The sequence below is a fragment of the Lampetra fluviatilis genome, chromosome 33, assembly GCF_964198595.1.
Source record: "Lampetra fluviatilis chromosome 33, kcLamFluv1.1, whole genome shotgun sequence".
NCBI classification, from domain to species: domain Eukaryota; kingdom Metazoa; phylum Chordata; class Hyperoartia; order Petromyzontiformes; family Petromyzontidae; genus Lampetra; species Lampetra fluviatilis.
In genome coordinates, this window is record NC_136307.1 from 10,743,353 (window position 1) to 10,766,475 (window position 23,123).

General features: G+C 49.5%; 1 protein-coding gene across 2 annotated transcripts in view; it reads right to left on the reverse strand.

Moving 5' to 3' along the window:
- Positions 1-1,892: 1,892 nt before the first annotated feature.
- Positions 1,893-23,123, reverse strand: part of ACTR2 (actin related protein 2) — a 28,108-nt gene continuing 6,877 nt past the window's right edge. The window contains exons 2-10 of one of the 2 annotated variants that reach the window (XM_078872099.1): positions 21,008-21,118; positions 20,529-20,543; positions 18,861-19,076; positions 10,956-11,028; positions 9,706-9,842; positions 7,956-8,105; positions 7,200-7,345; positions 4,721-4,853; positions 1,893-3,085 (exon numbers count right to left, since the gene is read on the reverse strand). In XM_078872099.1, the coding sequence (XP_078728225.1) occupies positions 2,915-3,085; positions 4,721-4,853; positions 7,200-7,345; positions 7,956-8,105; positions 9,706-9,842; positions 10,956-11,028; positions 18,861-19,076; positions 20,529-20,543; positions 21,008-21,118 (1,152 nt within the window). In that variant the 3' untranslated portion in view covers positions 1,893-2,914. The remainder of the gene's footprint in view (positions 3,086-4,720; positions 4,854-7,199; positions 7,346-7,955; positions 8,106-9,705; positions 9,843-10,955; positions 11,029-18,860; positions 19,077-20,528; positions 20,544-21,007; positions 21,119-23,123) is intronic. The other variant, XM_078872100.1, reaches the window with a different exon arrangement.

A 23,123-nucleotide genomic window follows, 5' to 3' on the forward strand; every position in this document is an offset into this window, starting at 1 on the left:
AATCATCTTCTTAGGTTTTTTCGGTAAAGTCACGTAGAAAGTAAAATAAAATAAAAAAACAAAAATCACGACGTTTCGGAGGCAACACAAGTCTCCGTCATCAGGTGGGACCGTCACAGCCAGATCACTTGATACAGCTAATCTGGCTGTGACGGTCCCACCTGATGACGGAGACTTGTGTTGCCTCCGAAACGTCGTGATTTTTGTTTTTTATTTTATTTTACTTTCTACGTGACTTTACCGAAAAAACCTAAGAAGATGATTCCTTGCAGTCATGAAAGCTTCAAATCTAGAATTAATTAAAAAAAATGTTTTTTTTTTATCGTTTCGTTGGTTCACGGCCCTCAGCGCCGTCTTGAGAAGAACCTTTCAAGGACACCGAGCCACCGCCGGTCCCGTTACCTCCAGCGGGTTCGACGTCTCAGCGACACCCAGCAAAGGATTCAATCGGCCACACAAGACCCAGGTGATAACTTGGCCAGGTAACGATGAATCAAGGCCGTAGCCATGGAGTCAACATTGGGGGGGACCAAATCTTCCAGGGCGTCTGGGGGTCCCAACCCAAAAAAATATCTAAATTTGAAAACTAATTTCCTGCCTAAAATATTTTAAAAATTCACTAACACATGAAATGGACTTTTTATTTATGTTTTACAATGTCTAATAGTATATTGTATTACATTGCTCTGTTTTTACTTTTTTACCATTTTATTGTATGTAATGACAGAAATTAGGGATTAATAAAGTACAACCACAATCATATAAACAGAAATATATGCTTTGATTTATATGAAGACTAGTCCAGATATTGTGGCCAAGGTTTAGAAAATTGTTTTTATTCATATATTTACTCCACAACACACCGATATGTTCGTAATGAATCGGCATTTTTGGTAACGCGACAAACCTTGCCAATTTGCTGTGACGGGTGGTGGCGGGTTTAACGACATTTATATTTAGGCGATCGAACCCAAAAAAACCTCATGGATTGGCCAGGCACTCTTCAGTTTCATGATAGAATAACTCCCAGGACAGGCGGGATTTGCTTAATTTGCATAATGTCTCCCCGAATGTTATCCCGATTGTGCAATCAGCGTCGCGTCACGAGACAAATAATCAATTTGTATCTCTCGCAGAGCAATGAGACCACCTTCGTGTTTCAGAAGGGCCCAATGAAGCAAATATTAGGAGATGCCTCTGATGTTCCTGACAGTTGGCTATGTACGGTGCAAAAGAAGTTCAACATACCTACATACACTGGTTCACACAGTAGAGGACGGCACTTTCCTTCCTGCTATATTTGATTCTCAGAGATGGAATTTAACCAAATTTAAGTGCGTAACCAAATTGAACGCGATGGGGTTTTTGTTCAGTCATTAATGACCACCAAATCTGAGACCAACTCGAGACCACCAACTCTGAGACCACCTACTGAGACCAAATCTAAGACCACCAATTCTCCACCAACTCGCTGCCACTAAGAAAACCAGTTTCATCGTGGACAGTCAAAACCTGGATTCTAATTAATGATCTCGGCGGTTCCGACGCGGCTCTCTCACCTCCGAGCTGCCCGGCCATCTCAAGGAAAAATATATTAATTAGGGAGCACAAAATGCTTGCAGTGTAGATTTCTGATCTTGGAAAGGAAGTATTCTGCATTGCTTCAAGCATGAATCCAAGTTTGTCTTGTTACCGCATCACACATCTAACGGGCTTCACTTCCACGTCACGAGATTCAGAATGACAAGATTTCCAAAGGTCGGAGTAATTGTTCATCAATTGCTTCGACTTAGAGAGGCGTCAAAGTTCAATGCCGTGTTCTGTCAGCACTATAAGATAACAAGTTCGATCATTCCCGTTGTAAAAAATTCCCACAAAGTACCCGCTTGTAATCTTTTAAACAGTTTTTTTATTGTCATTCCATTGCATTTATCGTCTTTCTCACCCATACAAAAAACGGTAAGAAATGGCAAACAATAACGAGATTGTGTGTGTGTGAATGTGTGTGTGAGTTGCGCACAGAACACAAAGCAAAACTGATCTGGGCTCCGATGGATCGCACTTCCCTGCAGCGGTTAGCGCGCTGCGCTACGAACCCGGCACCCCGAGTTCGATTTCCACTCACGGCCAACACCGGTGACGATCATCTGAACCGGTCCTGGGCCTCCCCTAGGTCGACTCAGCCTCAATTGAGTACCTGGTGTGGTGTGCAAATATCACCACTGGGGAGACAAAGGCGTCCGGGCGTGGTGTTGGCCACCCAACCCCTCGTGTGCCGTGCTGGCCTTCATAGCTGCTACTCGTTAACAGCACTTGCCCCAGCAGTCTGTTACAGGCTATACGGGGGATCTTTGTCTTTGTTTTGTGTGTTGCGTACAGAACACTTAACAAAAACTGATCTGGGCTCTGATGGATCGCACTTCCCTGCAGCATTGTCAGGAAACCCAAAATATACAGCACAAACGGTTGTCATCCCTTAAAAAGATCTTATTTAACATCACAAAAATAATAATAATCACCAATGTTAAGCAAATACAAATGTGACAGCGGTGGTTGTACCTTTGTAAATGGAATGTATCATTGGGCTTTACGTGCCCAATGAAATCAACCTGCAACTAAAAAACACAAAACCCTGCAAAAATATTTGGATATGAAATGCAATGCAGATGTTGTATGTTTAAACCCTTTTTTTTATTATGGGGGGGGGGCGGAGGGCCTGGGGGGGGGGTGGAAAGGCATAAAACCTCTCTTGTCAGACGTCGAGGCAGATTCGCGTTCGATGCGGTTAAGCAGAATTAAGTGGTGGAGTAGAAGTTTAAGCGATGTTAGTAAATTGATTATACAAAATTCGGGGGGGGGGGCATTTGACAGGCGGGCGTTGGGGGTGCAGCAGGAATGTCGGTGCGGCTCCCCCTTATCGCACGGCCACCCCCAGCTTTTCGAGCACCCGCGTGCCCTTCTCGTTGTACTCCTCCCTCGTCATCCAGAAGTTGTCCTTGTCCTTCATGATGTCGGCAAGCACCGCGCCGCCCAGGAACACCATGTGCTTCCGTCGCGGCGGGTCCTCGATGCGGATCTTGAATTTCTGCGGTGCCGCACACAAGAGGTGGAGCCGAGAACGTACTCTGTGTGAAGACATCTTTCAAGTAAATCTTTTATTTGTTTACAGTTTGCCGACGACTCGTTTTTAGGTTTCACCGTGTGTTTCGCACCACATGCGCTGGGGCAGCGTCTTCTTCTTCGGGAGAAGAAGCTGCCCCAGCACGGGGAGCAAAACGTCTCAACATCATGCCGAACGACTCGCGGTACAACTCGCAAAACACATTGGTGAGCTGTACAAGCAGCACTCTCTCACAATCGCAAACTAACGCAGTAGTACGTCTTCCGATGTTCCCCAATTTTATTTTGACTGGGCCATCGGTGACATTGTCCCAAGATGAAGGATCCCTCGCAGAGCAACACAACCCTCTGTGTTCATGAACGGCCCAAGGAAGCGGATGTCACAGAGCTACTTCTGAGATGGAGTAGAAGGGCAACACTTTCCTACTCACTCTGCCACTGAGAATATTTTATGCACGACTTATCCAATTTAAGTGCAGGACCAATACAATGCAATGGGTTCTTTTTCGTGCAGTCATTGGTGCTCGGGCTGAGACCACCAACTCACTCCACTTAAGAACCCGGTTTAATCTTAGTAGTGTCAGCTCAGCGTTCTGACTGACCTCTGAGTCACCCGGGCCCACCTGGATTTGAACTCGCTAAACCTTTGACTGCGTGTCATATCAATGTGACCCAACAATGATCCCTTCCTCGGGTTAAGGCCTACAATATACACAAGTGTAAAATCGTCACGCGTGGGTCAAAATTGACACTTAATTCTCAAGAGCTGGAATTTTGACAAATTTAACCAAATTTTCAAATGATGTTTTTTTTTGTGCATAGCCTCTTGTGACCTAGCTGAGACGATCAACCCCTCTGGACTTGCAAACCCTGTCCAGATTCTTACGCTGGCTAACCGTTGCCAGCTTAGCCACTCTGAACTCTGAGCCCCACTATCACCCAAATGTCATATAACTCCAGGCTACAAAGGATAAAAACCACACAGCCCCTTCCTTTGCGGTGGCCTTTATATTCTACGAGAATGTCGCAAATACCCAATGCACATGTATATTTATTTATTTGCTTCTAAACAAACAATGGGCAGTTTTTAAATGTACACATATCCAACATGCCTTGTTGTTTGAGGCTAGAATACAACCGCTGCGGTGGTGAGATGTTAACTCCCTCGCCTGGTATACAGGAGGTCGCGGGTTCAGTCCAGACCCCGACGCCTGCTGTATATTTGGAGTTTGCGGTGTCTCTCTCCCCGTGGTCACATGGATTTTTCTCCGGATCCTCCGTTTTTTTCCCTCCACATTTAGAATCAAAGTCGTGCGGTGTTTTAAGAGTATTTGGCCGCTATGAATTTCCACGCGGCGATGAGCCGCCACTTCGTCGAGCCATCATTTGTGATCGCCAGGTCACTTTTGAAAAAGAGCTACGCAGCTCAGTGGGGAGGCTTGCGCCCGGTAAAAATAAAATGTAGTCCTGCTTTTGTTTTACCCACAACCGTCGAAACGTAACGCTGCACTGCCAGAACATTCTGCCGTGAAACCCCGCGAGGCCATCGACTCGGGAGACGAGAGGAGCGAGCGAGCCGTTCGACGCCGTCGGAACTTACGGAGAGCTTGTCCACGTCGCCCTTGAGCACGCGCTCCAGGTACAGCTGCTTGATCTCGCGCTCCAGCCGCGACGGCAGCCCCGGGTACATGGTGGAGCCCCCGGACAGCACGATGTGCTTGTAGAACTCCGGTCTGCAGAGCAACAGGCGAGGGGACCAGGGTGGGGTTAGCCACCTCTCCCGGTATACACGGAGGTCGTGGGTTCGACCCGACCCCTGACGCTTGCTGTATATTTGCGTTTGCGTGTCTCTCTCTCTCCACGTAGATTTTTCTCCGGGTCCTCTGGTTTTTCCCTCCACATTTAGAAACACGCGTTTAAGAGTATTTGGCTGCTGTACATTTTCACGTGATGAGCCACTTTCGTTGCGCTATCATTTGTGGCCGGGTCGTTCAATGGGCCTTACCTGCTAAAATAAAAAGTAATGTTTTTGTACTTGTTGTTGTAATGTCCTTACCCACCTCTACTGGACATCTGTGAAAAAGAGCTTTATAGCTCATAGGATTCCTCCAGTATAAATAAATATCCTGATTCTGAGTCTGATTATAATTTTAGTTTAGTAACTGTAACAATACAACGTGACCGCATCTCAAGATGCCTTACAGAAACGGCGGGCGTTTACAGAAAGAGGCAGTCGGTCAGTCACAGGCAGGGCGGAAGGAACAAATAAAAGAAAAAGTCTCGAGCCTAAACTTGAACAGTGGCAAGGAGTTGACGGCACAGATGGGGCTGGGGGAAGAGAGTTCCAGACAATGGGGGTGGCAGAGGAGAGCGAGCGACTTCCCACCCAGCGAAGGTTGACTGGGAGCTGTGACGGAAAGCCTTGATTGCTGGAGCGGAGACAGCGTGGAGGGGAGCAGAGTGGCACGAGAGGGGAGATAGGTCAGTGCATGGATGGGAGTGGTGAGATGAGAGGTGGGTGAATGTGTGGAGGGGAGGAGAGTGAGACGAGAAGGGAAATAAAGGTAGGCAGAGGAGAGTCCACAGTGGATATTGAAGACAGTTTAATTGACCTGGGATTGCATTGGGAGCCAGTGGAGGGAAGTGCAGTATTGGGATGACGTGGCCTCTTTTAACAGGTGCGGGGGTGACGAGTCTGGCAGCGGGAAATTTTGATCATCTCATGCCTGGCACGTGGTGCAGAGTAATAAATGAATCGTACGAGCAGCACCAGCAAGGACAACAGCCCTGCTGCTCTTGCAATTCCAATGGGACAGGAGCGGGGCGGGACGGGACCCCACTATCAGTAGCTTTTGTTTACATTGCTCAGATCGCTCCGCCAATGCATTCTCAACCATCGAGGAGGGCAGTAAGGTTCCACCAAGCGCATCAACAGGAAGTTTAAAAGTTGCACCGTAGCGAGCACCCAGAACCAGCACAAGCCGCGGTTGGCCATGGGCGAGCCGGCGCTGGTGAGGGGGCGTCAGGGCCGCATTTCAGCCGGGTGGGTCAGTAACCCGGAAAAATATTTCAGCAACCAGCACACCACGTTCAACATTCCTCTCACGTACGTTGAACTTCTTTCGCGCAGTACCGTAGCCAACCATGCCTATTGGCTGTGGCTAACTACGAGTTAGTTACACGCCACCGAATTCCAGTCTACCAGCGACCCGGCAAATATTCAGTGACAAGTAAAGGGCCAGAGTGGAGTGTATTTTGCAGGAAAGTGTTCCACACCTTGGAGAATTTCAATGGCACTACGTCTCATCTTGGGTTGGCACAAACCCAAGTCCGCAGGTAAAAATGTGGCTTCTCCCCGACATCCCTCTGTATGAAAACTGCTGTCATCCGTTTCATAAAAAGCTAGCCTAAATAACCGAGAGCTTTTGAAATATATCTCTGGGACCATTGTATTTGTGCCGTTCGCCTTTCGGCATTCTCTGGTCTGACACTGATGAGACTACGCCATAAAGAAGGCTGTCTCTCGTGTAGGCCAATCATTTTAAAAGACAATGCAAACATTAATTATCAGAGCATGTTTTTTTGATTGTTTTACCACAAGTACGTGTGGTTAATGCAGAATTCAAAAGGTATCTATTTGGTGTTTGAACATTTTAACACCGATTTTTTTTTGGCCAGAAAGTGTTGAACCTATTCCCATTCGTCATACTTTTGAAATGGGTTTGTTTCACTGAACAACATTGCAGCCACCTCCGTGGAGAAAGTGCAATGAGGAAGCCCGAGAGAGCAGGCTCAGGGCTGGCAGAAGTTGACTTGCAACAATTCAAATAGAACAAAACACGTGGATTAAGCGCATTCGTAGAAGCGAAAGCAAGAAAAAGCGAGTTCTATGAGGAAGGGTGCGGTGAAAAAGAGCGAGAAAAATACAACATTTCTGCTCGACGACTTTAAAGGAAGCGGGGGTAACGCGCGCCGAAACGAAGAGGAAAACTCGAAGACGGGCAGCGCGGCGGGAGTTTAAGCCCGATGCCTGTCGTCAGGCCGAGGGCTGACGCGAAAACACCTCCCCGGTGCCTCACCGCGTGTCGATGTCGGCCGCCTGAATGGTGTTGAAGAGCAGCTCGGCCACGCCGACGCTCTCCACGTCGATGAGGTGGGGTTGGAAGAGGGCCTCAGGAGCCTCGAAGCGCTCCCCTCCCACCTTGATGATGCGTCCATCGGGCAGCTGTGGGAGAAACGATCGCATGTCATAATAATGACGCTGATAATAAATGAATGGATGATTGTGAAGAGTTAGGCTCGGCGTAAAGACGCTTTCCCATTCCATTGACGTACATCGGAACAGAACCGGAATAAAAAATTAAACAAAATAACGTTGTCAATACCGAGGCAACCGCAAGGCCATGCGGGAGGGCGTGGCACAGTTTGGTACCAGCTATCGCAGGGCGCGGTCGTGTCGCTACAGTTCTCTGTGGTGAGTACAATGTCTTAAAAATACAACGGCGCTACGCCTCTCTAAATAAATTGAACGCTGAACCGCTCGCGCGTTCCGGGATACAGTGGTGAATAGAACACCCCACCCTGCAACTTGCAACCATCTCGGAAGGGGAAAGAGTTAAAAACGCAGCACAGAGTGGTTTAACCGGAGTTATAAACTGATAACTATTATTACCATTACGAGGAACCTGTGATCTAACCGTGACACACGATCTCATCACATCGTGGAAGCTAAGCAGAGGAGTTCAGCCCGATGAGTGCTCGGGATGGCGCGACGCCCTCTTGCCGGAGGACACTTGGCGTTGCGGTGCGGGGGTGCGCGCGCGCAACAGACGTACGGTGTAGGACTCCACGAGCACCGTCGTCTCGAGCGCCAGCTTCTGCTCCTGCTCGATGTTGTAGCCCACGTAGCAGAGCTTCTCCTTCATCATGCGCACCGTCTCAAAGTCTGCCGAGTGGTTGAAGGCGTACCCGCGCAGCAGCAGGAGCTACGGCGGATGGGGCAAGCAGTGCGGACAACGGATGGGGGGGGGGGAATTATCAGCAAGGCCCAAGCGGTAGCGCGTTCGCCGCTCGTCGCAGAGGACCGCAGATTTTAATCCGGCAAGGCTGCCCTAGTTATTAATGCAGGGCGTGATAAATGTGCTATTGCAACAGTGAACAATGATGATTCCCTGGTGTCATTGGAAAGTCGGCCATCGTGTTCTGGCGTAATGGTCCAAAATCTCCAAATTGGAAAAGTTACACCGCAAATCACTCGGTTAACGTTTTGAATCCGTTCCAAGAAAACTACTGTTCATTGAATATAGAATTTACATTTCTGCCAAAACAGAAAACGCAATGTGAACAAAGCCAGTCGAGGTCGAAACGCTCATAAATGGGCGTCTCTGATTGGCTGAGGGCATGGCTCAGCCCCACTTACGAGCACTCGGATTGGCTGAAATTGACGCTTGCATGCGTAACGTAAACACATGCGTTCATCAAAATGTTAACGTAAGGTGAAACCATGGGGTCCTATGGGAGGCGAAATGTTAACCGAAAAACCATTAACCAATGTCACTGTTAACCGAGGGACTACTGTACACACGGCAATAATGGCCAATCCTGTTAAAGCATTGCAGACGATGTCTGTAAAACTTCGTGATAGCGTTGCGCTATAATAAATGGTACGAATACCAAATGTGCTAAATGATTATTGTAATTCATCATAAGCAGGCCCAGTTAGTTAAGGGTTCAGCAATTATACACATGTAATAAACACACTGATAATGCATTTAAGTGACATGCAGTCAAAAGTAAAAGCAGAGTTGTGAGACAGTGATAGAGCCATGTGCAGGCTTGAGAAGACGTGGACGGATAATGTTGAGTGCAATGGGAACTTCGACGAGAGTCAAATGACAGAAACATCTTGATGGCCGGGTGTGGTAATTCAGCACTCAAGAAACTTTTTATACAGCAGAAACAAATTATGATCATTTCACGTTGCTAAAAATAAAGGTCACACGAGTGAAAATAAAATATTGAAGATTTTGTCAGGATAAACATGCAATTCATATTTGTGCGACGCAGTAGCAGAGTGGTGATCAAATTTGCGATTCTAATCGTGCAACCCGAGTTCGATTCCCGGCCATGGATAACATCGGTGGCGAGTCATATCTGGACCGGTCACAGGCACCGCAATGGACCGACACGCATTCACCAGCATGATGAAGTATGGTCAAACAAATCCACTATGAATGACACGGCTTGTAGAGGCCTTTGTCCAGCAGGTGGCTTGACAATGGGATGTACATTGTTCATTAGACATTATAATTAAAGATGTATTTGGTTAGGTCATTACAAAATGTATCTTACAACCCTTTCTCAATCCACTTCTGGATGAAGTTCTTCGCGGGCCACCTCAGTGATGAGTGTATATTTGACCATACTTCACCATGCTGGTCAGTGCTGGTTGGTGAAGGATGGGAGCTGTTTGCCACTGATGTATATAGCCCTGGCTGGGAATCAAACTTAGGTTGCCGTGTCCATAAGCGCAGTGCGCTACCTCTCCGTTACTGTCGGGCAGCCGCTACTCCCCCCCCCCCCTACCTTGATGAGGTAGCGGGTGATGTCACGTCCGGCGATGTCCAGGCGGCGGGTGAGATGGGGCAGAGAGAAGCCCTCGTACACAGGGCAGATGTGTGTGACGCCATCGCCAGAGTCCACCACCACTCCCGTCAGCAGGCCTGTGCAAACACAAAGATCCCCCGTATATAGTAGCTTCTAACAGACTATTAGGGCAAGCTCTGTTCGCGAGCACTTAATTAAGGCCGGCACCACGCCTAGTCGTGTTTATCTCCCTAGTGCTGATGTTTACACACTACACCAGGTACTCTTTAAGGCTGAGTCGACCTAGGAGAGGCTCAGGACTGGTTCAGCTATTCGTCATCGATGTTGGCTGTGGGTGGGAATTGATACATACACACCTATCCAAACACACATATGCACACAGACACACATGCACGCATGCACACAAAACCACATGCTCATAACAGCCTCCACACGATAGGTTGCCAGTAATTTAATGCTATCCTGGTCATGCAAACATTACCCCAGATATTGGAGTGTGCTTTGGAAATATGCACATCGTAGTGTATAATATATAGTACAATATAATAATAAAAAGTTGACAAAACTCAAAGCTTCTAAGACCAATGTCAACAACATCAAACCGAGTAAGTTATTTTGATGGAAACCACACCGCTGAGAAACCTGGGTTCACATCCAGGAAGCTGTCTGTGATGAAAGCTGCTTTTTTACAAACATTGCAGAGTGGGTGGGGGAAGTGCTGCCCCCTACTGTGTGGACCAGTGGTCACTTGAAGGGATCTCAGAAGTAGTTCCACGACATCCCCTTCTACGGACCGCTCTCTAACACAAAGAGCTGCACTGGCTCTGCGAAATGGGAAAAAATAGTGTGTGTGTATAAAATACATGGGAAGTGGTAGTGTAGCGGTTAGCGTGCTGCGCTACGATCCCGGAGATCCGAGTTTGATTCCCGCTTACGGCCGACACCAGTGACGATTATCTGAACCAGTCCTGGGCCTCCCCAGGTCCACTTGGCCTCAAATGAGTACCTGGTGCAGTGTGTAAACATCGCCACTGTGGAGACAAAGGTGGCCCGGGCGATGTGCTGGCCACCCACCCCCTCGTGAGCCGTCCCAGCCTTCATAGGTGCTCGCTAACAGCACTTGCCCCAAAAGTATGTTAAAAGCTATACGGGGGATCTTTGTCTTTGTTGTCCTTGTAAAAATACAGATGTACTTCTTTAACCGTGACGCGCGAAACCGCCGTGCTTACCTTGCGCGTAAAGTGTGAGCACGGCCTGAATGGCGATGTACACCGCCGAGAAGCCGTACTGCTCAAACATGACCTGCGAAGGGGATGACGGGCAAGACGACACTCCGTTAAAACCGTCATAGGCCACGGCTCCAAGCCCTCTTCATAGCCTATCGTCGTCATTCAGACGAATCGCTTTTATACCAACCGAATGTGCTGAATTGCCTTCCGAAACATTCGAAGAAAAATAATTATACTCCAAGCCAACTCAAAGGTGGCGGCGTCCTTCGTGCAACCTCCACACTCCAGAAACTCCCAGCAAGTCACACCAACCCACCCAGGCACTGCGATCGTTCCAACAACAACAACAACCGCTATTCGCCACTAAGTGGCAGTGACATCACCACGGTGCCAGGCTATGTGCACGTTGAGACCACGTGAAGTGTCAAATGCTCGCTGGCAGGAGGTCACGGGGCAGACCCAGGTGCTACTGGTCGACTGACTGAGATGATTAGCCGATGCAAAACCTGTGCCCCCTACTGTGCCAACTTGCTACGGTTTAGCCACCCGGCGCTCCGCTCGTTGTTGTGAGCGTCGCTCCTTTGCCCTCTGTTGTTGCTGGAGGGCGACTCCCTCCAACTGCCCAGTAGCGTCCTTCACGAGCCTCCTCCACAGAGGCCGATCTTGACACCACTGGTACCAGTCATCGGTAAGTCCACTAAGCTCCACACACTACATCTCTTCTCTAGCCCGTGCCGCACCCATTCTCGTGCTGAGGCTCAACATCCATTAAATTACATCCGCACAAACCACGGCAGATGCGGATACCTGATCCACAAATGGAAAATTAAAAACTCTCCAGCGTGCGACCGTGGTCGTCCAGAACAGACCGTGCAACGTATAATGACGCAATGCCTGATCCACAAATGGGAAGGAGACATCGTGGCGATACACCTGCATGTGAAATTGTATTCGTTGCTCTGCTATCTGCATCAGACGAACCGAAGAAAGAAGACTGTACTTTTACGATCTCTCACGACGACTTTGCTCCCTCCACACTTTCACGAACCTGCACCGACCAGCCGAGTGAATTACGGTCACATAACTCCCACCACACGACCTACATAGCATGGGGAGTGGGCCCTATCCAGCAGTGGATTTCCATTGTATAAATGTGCAGTGACATGGAATGGGTCACTGCGTAGCATAGCGCGGGTTGCTGGCAGAGAAGGGGATCTGCGGTTGCAGCAGCCCTGACTGACAGCAGGTCACATGACAAGCCAGAGAGAGGGATGTAGGGGAAAAGTGACAGAGGGGGCACGTGAGGGAAGCCCGGGAACCCGCTGGTAGGTTCTAGAAAGGGGGTGTGGCCGGGGTGGAGCGAGGCCACGCCGGGAGGATAAAAGGGGACCCCGAGCGAAGGTTTGGGGCTTTTGCTTCTGGAGTCTTCATCGTTGTCTTCACCTTCTCGGTGTTGTCAGACAGTCTCTGCCAGCTGTCCTGACTGGGAGCTGTAGTTGCTTAATTGTGGACTGTGAAGGCTGTTAATATAAATAGAGTGCCTCCTACTCCTAGTGTCTCTGAGTGCGTCACTACAAATGTATCCTGCATATGTTAGAGATTTCAAAGAAACGCATAAGTCATTTCGTTGTTGCTGTGCATGTGTCAATTGAAAAATAAAGGGCTGCGCATGAACGTGAAACCCTTAATCCGTCGCCGACTCGGTCAGTGTATCTCCCGAGGGGTGGTTAATTGTTTCCATTGTACACCACCAGTGGGGCTCGAGCGTCGTCATTACGGCCACAGCGTGCGGCCGCCCGTACTTGCTCGGTGCCGCGAGGTCCCGGCACCACCCGGTACGGACGTTGCTGTCATTTCCTGCGCGAGCGACAGGGCCGCCCCCTTTGCTGTGCTCGTGGTGGAGGTGGGGGGGGGTACAGGGGGTGAGACCTTCGCCACCGAACCCGTCGTCCCGGCTCCCTAAAGTCTGGTTTGTTAAAGGTGCTGACCTGCGATTGCTCTGCAGAGGACACCCTCCCCACCCTCTCTCCTCAGGGGTACGTGCCCTACACTACCACACCGGCGACACGTCGTGCAAGAGGTGGGGAGTAACCCACACTTTACCCCAAACACACGTCACCTGCCGATTGACCGACTCTGACTCATGCCCACTATAAAAAGTAACGAATTGGACAAACGTCCCAGTGGCGCAGCCCGGCAATTGCTCGCTCACAGCACGCTGGCAGAAGAGCCTCCACGAGAGGAATCCCTGGAAAGCCCCTCTAGGAGTTTGGCCTACTCTTCCACACTGGCCAGGTGTCTGGGGGCAGGGGGAGGGTGGGGGAGTCCAGCGTGCTTGCTAACCGTTACACCACTGTGGCAGCAGCATCCAGCCACTGTTGCGTCTATCCACTGTGCTTTGTTTAATCTCCATATCCACTGTGCTTTGCTTAGAGCAGATTTCTAAAATAATAATGAATTAATTGAACGCCGCACCCAGGACGGCCGCAGTTGAGAAACGAGGCGTTGCCGACCGGTGGAACTCAACTTCTCACTCACGACGGTGACATTTACGGCCAGGGAAGTAAGGTCGCGAGGTCGCGCCGTCAGCTACCAGACCCCGACGCCACACCGCACCGCCTCCGATTAGCGCGGTTGGCTACGTACGGTGAAAACGAAGTCCAACGTACATACGCGCACATTCAACAGACCGCAACACCTTTGCGCAAACGGACGAACGAGGAATGCACACTGCACGACAACGACAAAAAAATAACCCCCCCCCGCACGCATTTCACGATCGACCAGGTGCCTTGCACGGCACGAACCGCCAGCTGCCGGCTCTCGCACGCGCGTTTGTTCGTTGGGAATCGTTTCGCATTTTTTTGCTGTCCGGACCGCGCACTGGGAGACGGCAGTTTACGGGCGCAATTATATCGGACGAACGCATCGGTTTGTTTTGAAACCTGCCGAGCCGGGCCACACCCATCCCCGTGCGGGCGCGCGACCCACACGTGGCGCTCCACTACCTGCAGCGCGTCGGGCCTACCCTACTGTACCCTATGTGGCGAAAGCAAGCACACGCACGGCAGCAATCCGCACAACCGCGGCATGAATGGTGAACGCACAGACACCCCCGGCGGTCAAATATCGGCTAGCAGGGAGGGGGGGGGGTTTACACCCGCAGTTGGGTTCAATGCCAGGCTGCCAATCCAGGCGTGGATAAACCAATCGGGTGTCTTAATCACGCTTTTGTAAATTCGTACTCGTGTATCCACACTCTGTGAAGTGTTTCTTGAATGCAGAAGCCGCGTACATAATCACACACCTTCGGAGCAAGGCTGTGTGCTTTTATCTGCAGTGTGCTTTTATCAGAATCTGTCCTCTACCTCCTCCCCCGCCACCAGTGTAACATAAGTATGTTGCCGACATAAAAACAGCGCTTGCACTCTTCTCAGCATCAGCCATGGTCAATCGGCTGCTGGATGAAGGCCTCCTCAAGTCACCGCCACCTCTCACTACCCTCCCACGTAACGACGTATAATGACTAGGCGTGCTTATATACGGCTTGGTACACTCATCACATTTCTATAATCACCCGATTACCATCGGAGGGTTTCACAACGCGAGCAGCGGGGGCGGCGTGGCATCCGCGATGCGAGACCGGGGGAACACAACGTTGCTGGGCCAGAACCCCGACTTTCCACCCATGACATAGGCTTGCCAACGTAAGGGGGCAAAGGCTGCCTCGCAGGTAACGCCCGTCCTGGCAACGCCCACCACACCTTGGCACGAGCGCCACTACCCCACGGGCTGCCATTCGAGGAAATGGCACGTGACTACAACTCGCTGTCGCCCTCCGTGCCGCTTTAGTAGCCGCGGAGTATTTGCGAGATCTTAACGATGATGATCATGCAACTCCACTCGGTGATTTTTTTTTGATTCGCTATCACACTGCTTGCTGTACTCTCCTCCCCGTTACATTTACAAAACTATGTTGTCCATCGCTCAACCGAGGAGATGGGAGTGATAAATCGGTTCCGTTCATGAGTAGGAGTTGGATGTTGTTGCATTGCAGATGGTGGAGGCGGCTTGGGGAGGCTTTCATCCAGCAGTGGATTGACCATGGCTGCTGATTGATGATGACCTGTAAATCTTAATCTTGATTTGGCGCTTTCGTGACTGCAGGACACATCGACAGACACACAAGCAGAGAGAGACTCTCTGTCTCCCCTCGTTGTGTTGCTCTTGTTTTCGTGCGGTTGCGGGGGACTCCTGGTCTCTCATTGACGTGCTGGTTTCTCTGCCCCCCCTCTCTCTCTGCCCCCCTCTCTCTCTCTCTGTTTGGGGCCTTGACACAGGGGCATTGTTTCTCTGTGTGCCTGTGTGTGTGTCTCTCTCTCTGTGTCTCTGTGTTGTCTCTCTCTGCTTGTGTATCTGTCTGTGTGTCTCCGGTTCTGTGTTTTGTCTCTCTCTCAGGTTTGGCAATCTTTGAAGGAGCGTGGTCAACCAGGTGGCGAGTTGGCTGTTGTGTTGGCCGACTGTCTGTGTTGTATTGCATTGTATTTCTGGGTTTGCTGGGTTTGTTTTCTCTTTCATTTGTGCCTGATGGTGGTTGCTTGTGTTGCACTCGAGGCGTCGTGTACCTTTGTTTGATTTGTTGCTTTCTCTTTCTACATGGCTTTGCCGAAAGAAACAAAGAGCAATCTTAATCTGTCTACCTATTCCTTTTTCCTTCTACTTCAAACGACAAAAGCTTCACCAGGGTTTTTTCACCGTCATCGCACACCTATATATATTCGCCAAACACACTTGACTTCCTGTCTTTCTATTACGGTTCGCAGTATTTATATTTGTTACACCACTGTGTCATCGTACACGTGTGTCGGCTCTACTGGTGGTCCACAGGCTACGCAACAGTTTTTTGTAGTACAACCGGGGCGGTGACGCGGTGATGCAGCCCAGCGGTAGTGAGTTTCACCGCTTCTACAGGAGGGTAATGCTGCTCGAATCTGGCGGCCGCCCTGGTTTAATAACTGCGGTGCGTTTGTAACCGGACGTCAAGGGTCCCCTGACATCACTCGCAATGAATAGTAGAGCCATTGTGCATTGGCGTCACGCTCTAGATTTTGAGAAAATAAAAATTACCCTGAAATTACTCAATTGGGATCGCGCATGGCAACTTCGGGCCCTACTGTAAAACTACTGCAGACTGAGCAAAACAGAGCGCCTTCCTTCGCGAAAGCCTTACACCGTGAGAATGGCACGAACACAAAACGGACTCAATTACTCTTATTCAGAGAGTATTGCAAAACAGCCATTAGGTCATCGAGCAAATGGCAGCTTCTTCTTTACATACCGAATGACAAGTCAGTTTGCTCTCTTCCTGTTATTGCACTAACAGTTGTGAACTTGCAGCCGGTTCAACATTCCTGCCCCCCCCCGCTCCACTGCACCAGTGCAAAACTCTTTTTTGGCATTTCGCAGCATCAATATGTGACCGCATCTCGAGACGCTACGCAAAACATCTCGTGGACATTCAGTTGCCGAGCGCACGCGCCCACAGGCCAAACGCACGTCAAGCGGCCAGCAACGAACGGCGACCGTCAAAGATGTAACAAACAAAAAAAGAGTGCGGCACCTTTTGTAGATTTGAGCGGCGAGGTTTATCATTATGAGAGCGCGGGTGGGCGAAAATAAAACGATGGGAGAGGAAATTCCAAAGTCGAGCCGATACGAGCCACCCCCAAAATTGACGGTAGTTTATGATTCCACGTATTTCGCCATTCAACAAGGTGACATGAATGCGGATCAAGCCAATGGCAGAATCTCAGATGGGCAGTAGCGCACGCCCAGTCGGCTCAATGCATCCAGTAGCTGGTAGTTGTGTGGATTTCATGTAACTGGCAAAGAACAACTCCTCGTCTGTGACAATAACCACGAGCAGCTATACACGAGAAGGACAGACAAACCCCCAACTTCCACAGCGTGGACGTGCTCCTGGTAAGCGGGGTAGTGTAGTGTGCAGCCGTTCCAGACTCCATTGACCCAACGGACTGAACGTGTGGGTTTTGAGACTGGAAAACTGCTGAGCCCCTGGTGCAGGTATTCGGTGATGTGACTGGAACCTCGCGAGGTGAAGTCATGGCCATCAGTTGCTTGTGAAACGCTACAGCGCCTCTGACAGCACCAGATGAGTGTCTGATACACAACCCCCAGGGTTGATAAAGGCGATGCCTGGACACATCCTGAATGCAGTCGGGCAACATTCTAGGGATACTCACAAAAGGCTTATACTGAGATAAGATACATCCCAAATGTTATCCCAATCGTGCTATCGGCATCACGTAACAAGATGATTTCTCGCACAGAGAGATGTCATTTTTGCGTCGTTTGTTGTTAGAACTTTCTGACCCATCCCTAATGGATCTATACAAAAGAGCTTCACAGATCATCGGATTTCTCCAGGATAAATAAAGATTCTGATGTCAGAGAACAGCCCACAGAAGTGGATTCTATAGAACTAACTCTGAAATCTCTCTACATGATCAATACGTAATTAGCTTCGAAATGTTTTAATTTGGCCAGCGCGACCACTGGGCACTGGCGAGTGCTATCGCTTGTGACCATCTGTGGCGGTGGATTTCTGCGTTGCGCTCTGGCTCGCTGACCGGTTCCTGCTCGCTCATGACCCGCCACGGAGGTCACGTGACCGACCGGCTGCTACGGGGAAGGAGCCGCAACTTCCCTTATCGCAGGAAAAAACGTGGCGTGCATAGGTGGCGATAAAAACTCGGCGTCGAATAGCGCAGGAAAGCAACTACCGCGTTGTGTAACTTCCCATCATTATATTTTACACCGACGCAAAATCTGCGTTATTAACATTCACCCGCACTGTGCACCGTGCGCTTGTGGCGCCTGTGGTAGTATCTCATGATCATCGGCAGCAGCCATGTTCAATCCACTGCTGAATGAAGGCCCCTCTCCCAGCCGTCGCCATCTCTCACAGGCCTGCGATGTAACATTACGCCACGGCTCAAGCGATAGCTACTGTAATTGCCCACGTGGCGCAGCAGCCGCCAAGGTTGTGGTCGTTAAAATAAACCTGCTCAAATGTTTTTGCGCTGCGCATGCCACGCCGAGACTGGAGGAGGGACGCACGTTGGGTTGCCAAAAGTCTGCGGGTTGCAATGCCAATATCACACACGTGACAAATGACAACACGAAGTATGCGCGAGGACACGCGGACACTGCGATGGGGCTCTGCTTTGCTGTAAAAGCTCCGAGCCAACACGGCCCGAGCTGTGAGGGCTGTGGCCAGGCGCGAGCTTAAAAGGCCACGCAGCAAAAGGCAAAACTGAAAAGTGAACGACGGCGTGAAAAGCGCCTCCGACGAGGCAGCTCCGGAGGTGGGGAAAGGGGTAGCGCCACGGGGCTGGGCTGATAGTATTGGCTGGTACTAGCGGCTGGTTGGATGTTTGACTTGGGTTGGGGATTACGGTTGGGGTAACCGCAATCAGGTTAGGAGCAAAGTTAATGCTCATGGCCAGTCGGTTAGTTGATGGGGGCCAAACCAGTAGCTTGGCTCGAGTGTGGGCAGAGCAACTGCACCAGAGTCCACAGGCCGGAGGGGTTCAGGTCCCAGGTTACGACAAACGGGGGGGGGGGGGGGGGGCCTCAGGTGGCCCACGGTACTCCATTGGGTTGGGCGCTTCCTAGTAGCTGCTTAACTCGTCGCTTAGAGAGAGCACTACGTGTATGGACGTTTAGTATCCTCCATCCCCAAACCACTCGCTCTCCCCCCTCCTCCACCATTCGCAATGCACGGCCCCGGTCAGCTTTTTATCCCCCTTAAACTGTTGCAACGTTCACACCACCGCCGCCACCGGCAGTGCAGCGGCGGCGACGACAGCGGACTCGCCTCACCTCAATGATCTTCTCGCGGTTCTTCATGGGGTTCATGGGCGGCTCGGTGAGCAGGATCTTGCACTCGCGCGTGTTCACGTTGAGCTTGTCGGGCCCGAAGGTGTAGTCCCACAGGTGCTTCATGTCGTCCCAGTTGCGCACGATTCCGTTCTCCATCGGGTAGTTCACCTCCAGCATGGAGCGCAGCTCGCTGGCGTCGTCGCCCACCATGAGGTCCTGGAAGCCGGGGGGAAGACGGCACGCTCAGCCCAGACGCCGCCACGCGCTTTGCCGTACACAGTTCGTAAACAACAATAATTTTTTAAATTTTTTAACAGCTCTCATCTTGTAATTGGTGTGACTTTGGCTGTGTGTCGCAGGCCTATCTGGCGCGAGTTTGAAGATTCTTAGTCAAGAAAACACTTTTGCAAAATCAAAACATGTAAATAATCGTGAGCGTCGTTGGGGGGAGAATATAAGTAGCAAAAGTAAATAAGCAGACAATGCGGCCCACTTATATCCTGGGTCAGCCGCTGCGTCACAGGTGTCTGGTGATACGGCTGCGTTGATGATGTGTTAAAATGTCCAAGGTGCTACGAAGGGACATGACCCAAAACGTTGCCAATTCTATTTACTATTTATTTTTAAGGTGACGGTATTATCGATGAATGTGTGTAAAAAAAAATGTTATGCATGAGAGTGACATCACTCGCGTGCAATGATTACACGCTTCACTGGCAGCTTATTTCTACATGGTACATCATCTAAAATTCTTACTTTTTGGTTTTTGAAAGTTACTTCTGTCACGGTTTGTGAATTTGTTCGCCGATTTGCTGTAATTAAACTCCGGTATCCGTTGAAACCAGACAACCCTGGTTTAATTTGTCTCCTGCCTGGTTGGAAGTCAGGGCAAAGGTGCAGCAATTGCTAACTTGGACAACTTCCGGCTGTAGCGCCTGCAACTGCAGGAAGCTCGAGGCAGCCCCTCCAGACAGTATTTGGCCTACTCTTCCAAAGTTGTCAGTAAATGCCATTTATACGACAAAATTTTACGAATCAGTTCTTCAAAGTCATTTCGGACAACCCAGGAAACACAGCCAAGGTGCTTATGTCTACAAGCCCTATTAATTTTTCTTGCGTGTCGTTTTTTTTATCCCATCCTCAATTGCCGCCAATTTCGGCTTTTAATAAAAAAACTAACTATTTTGTTGAATATTCAAACACCGTGCGCAAAACATTTAAAATGTTCGCTTTTGCTCCTGGAAAATCAGGGGGCCGTGCGTCGGCATCGCCGGGAAAAACGTGCAACCCCCCTTCTGCCCGTCGCCACCATATCACGGCAGCTCTCCGACAACCCACGGCGGGCGTTCAACAATTCGCAGGCAACATCTATAAGGGCATCAGTCGCGGACAACGACATTGGCCGTCGGCTTTGCATGCACACCGCAAGGATTAGCAGTTGGGGGAATACAACCGAGCTGGGAAGATGTTAATGCGCGTTTTATTTTTCATTCGGCAGGCGTTACAAACACAAATCGTAAAAAAAAAAATTACGAAATGAGGAATTAATAAATCAGTGTGGGCGGCAAACAAGACCACTCAGTTTGTTACTTTATCGAAAATATAACAAAGCAACGGTCGTTATACGGGAGGGTTGTTTGTTCTTTTTGTCGTAAATTATGTACTTACCATCTTTCTGTTATTCTACTTCAACATGTGGATGAAGATGAAAAAGAAGATTAGGAGAACTACAGTGAGAAGAACATGTTTTGCATCAGGCAGCTAAAACAGCGAAACGCTGGAGAGAGGGGGAAGGTCACAGCTCACTAAAGAAGTAACACAGAAAAGTACAAATTAAATCAAAACAAAACAGAGAAAAATAGCAAAAAGACTTCAACAAGCAACAAATATAAAAATGTATCTTCATTTGTCTCCGTCGAGTGAAAGCGAGGTTAACAACACCAGTCGTCTGGTTCTTTAGAGCCTTACTTTTAAGCGAAAAGGATTGTCGCTAAATTCTCACTTCGCAAGTGCACAAATGTACGAGCCCAAAAACAAATAGCACCACGTCTGTCGAAACAGAACGCGGCGCTCACCGCTCGCCGTCGTCACCGTTACGAGGAAACATCCCCAAAATGGAAGTTCGCCAACATCCGTCCGTCACGTACCTTGATCTCGATGTTGCCGACTTTAGCCGTGGAGCGGATGATCGGTCGCCCCACGAGGGCTGGAAAGATGTGCTCGGGGAAGTTGGAGCCCGCATATCCGCACTTCACAAACTGGAACAACAGCAGCAGCAACAGCAGCAGCAACAAATTAAGAAGCCGGGTCAGGTGACGCTGTTAATTTGGACATCTTGGTTTCGGACCCGTGGATTGCTTGACGCAGTTTCAGGCGAAACATCGTAGCTAATTGCGGTTGTGAGAATTGTTCTTTGACTCACCAGTGAGCCGAAACATTAGTTGACGCCTTAAACGGTTGCGCACGTAAATGCTGGAAAATGTTTGGATAAGTCGAGTGGTGGAGGGTTACACAAGAAAAATATAGCCAAACCATTAGGTGGCCAAACCCCCCAAAAAGATAAATTATGAGCAATAATCAAATGGGCTGTGAAAAACCTCAATGTTCAATGAACATTTAAGAATAAAAAAAACACAAAAATATCGGTACACTTGGTAACATGCGAACACCAAAACCACCACAAGCAACAGTGCCGTGTAGCTCTCCGATGTGTTCTCGGGTTGTACGGCGCGTGCTGTTCAGGATCACGTCCGACGTTTCGACCTAGGCGTAGAGAGCTTCTTCGGCAACCGAATTTCATTCGTGAAGCTCCAAACCCATCCTTCCTGAACACGCGGCGCAAACCGAACACGCACCGGAGAGTTGAACCTACGGCACCACAAGAGAAACTTTTTTTTTCGTTATACAAAAACCACTCGCATACAGTGAGACCGCTAACAGCTCGGAAAGCACAGTGCGCCGGGGCCTGCTTGCCTACATTCCTGATAACCCCACACTTGGCGGTGTTTACTCCCTGCCCTCCAGGAAGAAACCCGCGCCGCCACCACCAGCTAAGCAGCACGACGCTTCCTGCTGTTCCTGCTACTGCTGTTGCTTCTGATGTTGCTGCTACTGATGCTGCTACTGATGTTGCTGCTGCTTCTGATACAGCGATTATTGCTTCTGATGACAATGACATTGATACTGCTGCTTCCACAGCTGCTACTGCTGCTGCTGCTATTAGTGGTGGGGATGACGCTGCAGCATCATGATGCACTAATCGGGATGCTAACGACATATTTTGCTGAGCATTTGTTAAAAAGCACATGTTGCTGTGGTGGTGGTTTGCATATTGCCAGATGCTTCATTGTTTTCATTGTGGAAATAAAAATGAAAAAGCCATCACTTTAAATATCCCTGCTGCACAATTAATGTGTCGAGATAAACTTGTTTAAGCGGAGCAAAATGTTTAACGTGCAGAGCAACTGGCTGTGTAACGAACAGCAACATTAATATGAGGAGGCAAGGTCATACATACGACTTGCTGGGGACCAAGTTGAAGACCAAAACGTGGCAGTCGGATATGTGAATACCTAAATGTGCGATTACTGGGCAAAAATACATCGCAAACTGCTTTACATGTAGGGAAATGCTTGCCTGTGCTTTAAGAAGCGAATGTACACGAGATTAATAATCTGTGACTGTGTGACAAGATCGGATTTGTAAACGTCTATAAACAATGACAGTTATACCCACCCATGCACAAACAAATACGGTACTGCAATGGGTGTGGACAATTAATTGGTCAGGGTGGATGTGTGACGATCAGATGGATATTGTGACGTTTTGTCGTCGTTGGTTTGAGACCGATCGGAAGACAGTACTCAAGGCTGCTTGGCTATGTGTGCATGTTGAACTTCTTTCGCACTGTACGTAGCCAACCGTGCGAATCGCAGGTGCGGCTCGATTGTTAGCTGTGGGGCCAGTACTGGCGACTGGTTGGTTAGGGGTTGGACATGGCTTTAGAGTGTGCAGGAGTTGCAACTGCACTGGCACCCACTGAGTGACACAAAGGGCCCCCCCCCCCTCCCACGGGTCACAAATGCTTGCCCAAGGTAGGAGGAGGGGGGGCATTGATTTCTTGTAGGAATTTTGGGCGTCAACCTCAGCACACAGCCACGGTTACCGAATTATGTCACGGGGCAACTCCCACCTTGAGAAAGTATTCCCGCCGCACACTTGAGATGACAATGGCACATTTACAAGCAAAGTATATCAGCGTGT